Source organism: Bison bison, unplaced genomic scaffold, assembly GCF_000754665.1.
Source record: "Bison bison bison isolate TAMUID 2011002044 unplaced genomic scaffold, Bison_UMD1.0 scf7180017864213, whole genome shotgun sequence".
NCBI lineage: Eukaryota > Metazoa > Chordata > Mammalia > Artiodactyla > Bovidae > Bison > Bison bison.
This window is the reverse complement of record NW_011494785.1, coordinates 5,543,490-5,546,340: the sequence shown is the minus strand read 5'-3', so window position 1 is coordinate 5,546,340 and position 2,851 is coordinate 5,543,490. Positions and strand designations below refer to the sequence as shown.

At 60.5% G+C, this 2,851-nt stretch overlaps 1 protein-coding gene across 1 annotated transcript; it reads left to right on the top strand.

Moving 5' to 3' along the window:
- Position 1: 1 nt before the first annotated feature.
- CECR6 (cat eye syndrome chromosome region, candidate 6) lies at positions 2–409 on the top strand (the record flags this gene model as incomplete). Its single annotated transcript, XM_010845220.1, has 1 exon — positions 2–409. A coding segment is annotated over one exon (408 nt), but the record flags the coding sequence as incomplete, so codon positions are not given.
- Between the last annotated feature and the right edge of the window lie 2,442 nt (positions 410–2,851).

Here is a 2,851-nt window from a genome sequence, read left to right as displayed (position 1 = left end):
GCTCGCCTCGCCGGTGCTCTGGCTCTACGAGCTCCACGCCGCCGCCTCGCCCCGGGCCCGGGCATCGCGGCCCGGTGGCTGCAGCTGTCTCCTGCGCCTCCTGGGCAGCTGCCTGGTGGACGCGCCATTGCTGGCGCTGCGCTGCCTGCTGGCCCTGAGCTACCAGCAGCCGCTCTCTGTCTTCATGCTCAAGAACCTCTTCTTCCTCGGCTGCCGCGGCCTGGAGGCCCTGGAGGGCTGCTGGGACCAGGGGCTAACGGCGTCCCCTAGTCGGGCCAGGTCGGGCTACGGTGCTCCACCCTCCGCCCCGCCGGCGCCCGGAGCCCCCCAACTGGGCCACTGCATCTCGGAGGACGAGGGGTGCGCCCACGGCTATGTCAACACTCTGGCTGTGGCCTCCCAGAATTGAGGGGTCTGGAGTCTTGCTTTGGGGTTGAGAAACCCAGCTCCCTGTCCTCAGACCTTTCCTCACCTAGTCTAGATCATCTGTTAATGGGGCTGAGGGCCAACACGCCACTCTGAGCCCTTTGGGTCAAGACTGCTTGGAGCGAGCCAGCTACTGAAAGAAGGAGGAAAGTCGCCAGGCTCTGTTCTCCACACCCATTCTGAGTTCCAGCCTCCAGGGGCCTGGCGCCTCTGCTTCCTGCTTTTCCCATCTCACCCTGATTCCTCTCCTTTGTGGCGGAGAGTGGAGGAGGGGGACCCAGGCAGGAGGCTGGATGGGACAGCTGCTTTTAGGCTGTGGCTAGTGGCCGGTGTCCCACACCTTGAAATTGACCTGGAGTCCCCTGTTCCCGGGCTGTGTCTGTTGTGTTTCATCCGGATGATAGATGCAATGTGTGTGTGCGTGCGTGCGTGCACGCGCGCTCACGTGTGCGTGTGTTGTTTCCTTGTGTCCACCCTGTGCCACTTGAGATCAGCAGGGGATCTGGGGAGGCCCTGTCCTCCCCACCCACACTCCTCATTCCTACCTGAATCTGTGGCCATGAATTAATTCCCAGACAGAGCTGGGCACCTGGGGACTGCCCGGGGCCCTCCTCTGAGGGAGAGGCTCACCCAGGGTCCTCCTCAGTCCCACCCCACTCCTCTCAGCTGCGGGGTGGGGTCCACACTCTAAGGACCAAACTATACCCTTTCCTGGGTGAGTGAGCGTGTCTACCTCCGTGCTTCCCACTCGTGTTGCATCACACACTGATGCTGCTTGCAAAAAATAAGGACAAAGACTCAGATGTCGCATTCACCATGGCCACTGGACCCGCTGGGGTTCGGTGCCAGTGTTATTACAGGGTCTATGGAGGATCAGCCACTGGCTGCCCTCCGTCTCTCCCTCTCTCTGTGCCCATAGCTTCCATCCTTCCTGAGGCTGGTTTCGGGCTGGGTCAGGTCTTGGCTCAGAACGGCTTTGGTGGGGTCCCTGGATTGATATCAGTTGGGCCACCCACAGGCCCACGGGAGTAGGGAACCCGTCTCCCACCCCCTGCCTTTCTTCTGGGAAGCCTGGCGTGGATCAGAAAGGGTGGCAGTGACCTTTGTCCTCTGCTCTGGTTAAGGGAGTCCCTAGGGAAAAGGTGGACTGTCTGGAGGGGGTGGGCAAGCCCCACCCCACCCAGCCTCCCTCCCTAGCGACAGCTGGTATCCAGGGGTTGCCCACACACAGACTTGAGGCCAGGGTAACAGGGTAACAGGATGGGGTGGGGGCGGTTTGTAAGGATCTCCCCGCTCCGTGTGCTTGGGCAGCTTTGTGTGGTGTAATAAACCCCAGACAAAGTGCCCCAAGTCTTGGGTGGTGGTTTGACTCTCACAGGCTGGCTTCAGTGACATGTCACTTTTGCTTCCTGGGCCTCTGTTCTGTGCTGGGGGCCAGAGAATGTTTTGGGGCTCTTCATTGTTATGGAGGGTTGTTGACAGAAGACAGAGACACAGGAAGGGCTAATGTCCTGAGCCTCCCTGCTCTAGGGGCGGGGGCAGGGAAGAAAATGTTTGCACTGAGTGTTGGGGCTCCCAGCCCCTCGCCCACCAGGTCCAGGGTCAACTGGTTGGATTTTGCAACAAATTGTTCCTTTTTTTGCCTTCCCGCCTCTCCCAGGACCCCTCTTCTTGCCCTTTGAACTCCTTGTGGTCAAAGTTCTGGGGCCCAGACCCTGGGGGGAGCCCCTCTGCTCCCATACCCTCTCTCCAGCGTAGCTGTTGCTCTGCCACCCACTCTCCACGTTTGAGCCATGGGGGCCCAGGCTGGCCCCTGCCCCACCCCCTTCTCCCTGCTGAGTGACACTGCGACACGTGGGGGGACCCCAACTCGGGTGTGCTGGTGGGGGGCTGTGGTGGGTTCCGATGAGCTGCGCTTCCCCGTCCGCTGAGAGACTGAGTGTGCGGCTGGTCCCGGCTGCTGGCCCTGGCTCACCTGAGGACAGACATCCTCTTCCTGACACTTGGTGCCGTCACTTGCGCTCAGGGGGTCAACCCTTCCTTCTGCCATGTTTCTCTGGAGTCCTTTTACTTACTTCCCTTGCCCCACTCACAAGAAGAGATGCCCCGAAGTTTCGTTTTTCTTGTTTTCTAGGGGCATCTGTGGTGTCGGGGGCCAACTGGAGATGCCTGTCCCTGGGCCCACGCCCTCCGTGCAGGTCACGGAGGAGAAGCTGGAGTCGGACCCGCGCTGCTGCCTCTAATGCTGGGTGGGTCGGGCCTCTGACTCCTTCCCTGTTTGGAAAGGGCTTGGCCCAGACCCTCTGTACAGACGGCTACAGAGTCCACGATTCTTCCAGAAGAGCGGAGAGCTGGCAGTCGGAGCCTGGGGGACGGAAGTGGCACCTCGCTGGCATTTATCACGTTTTTTTTTTTTTTTTTGGTT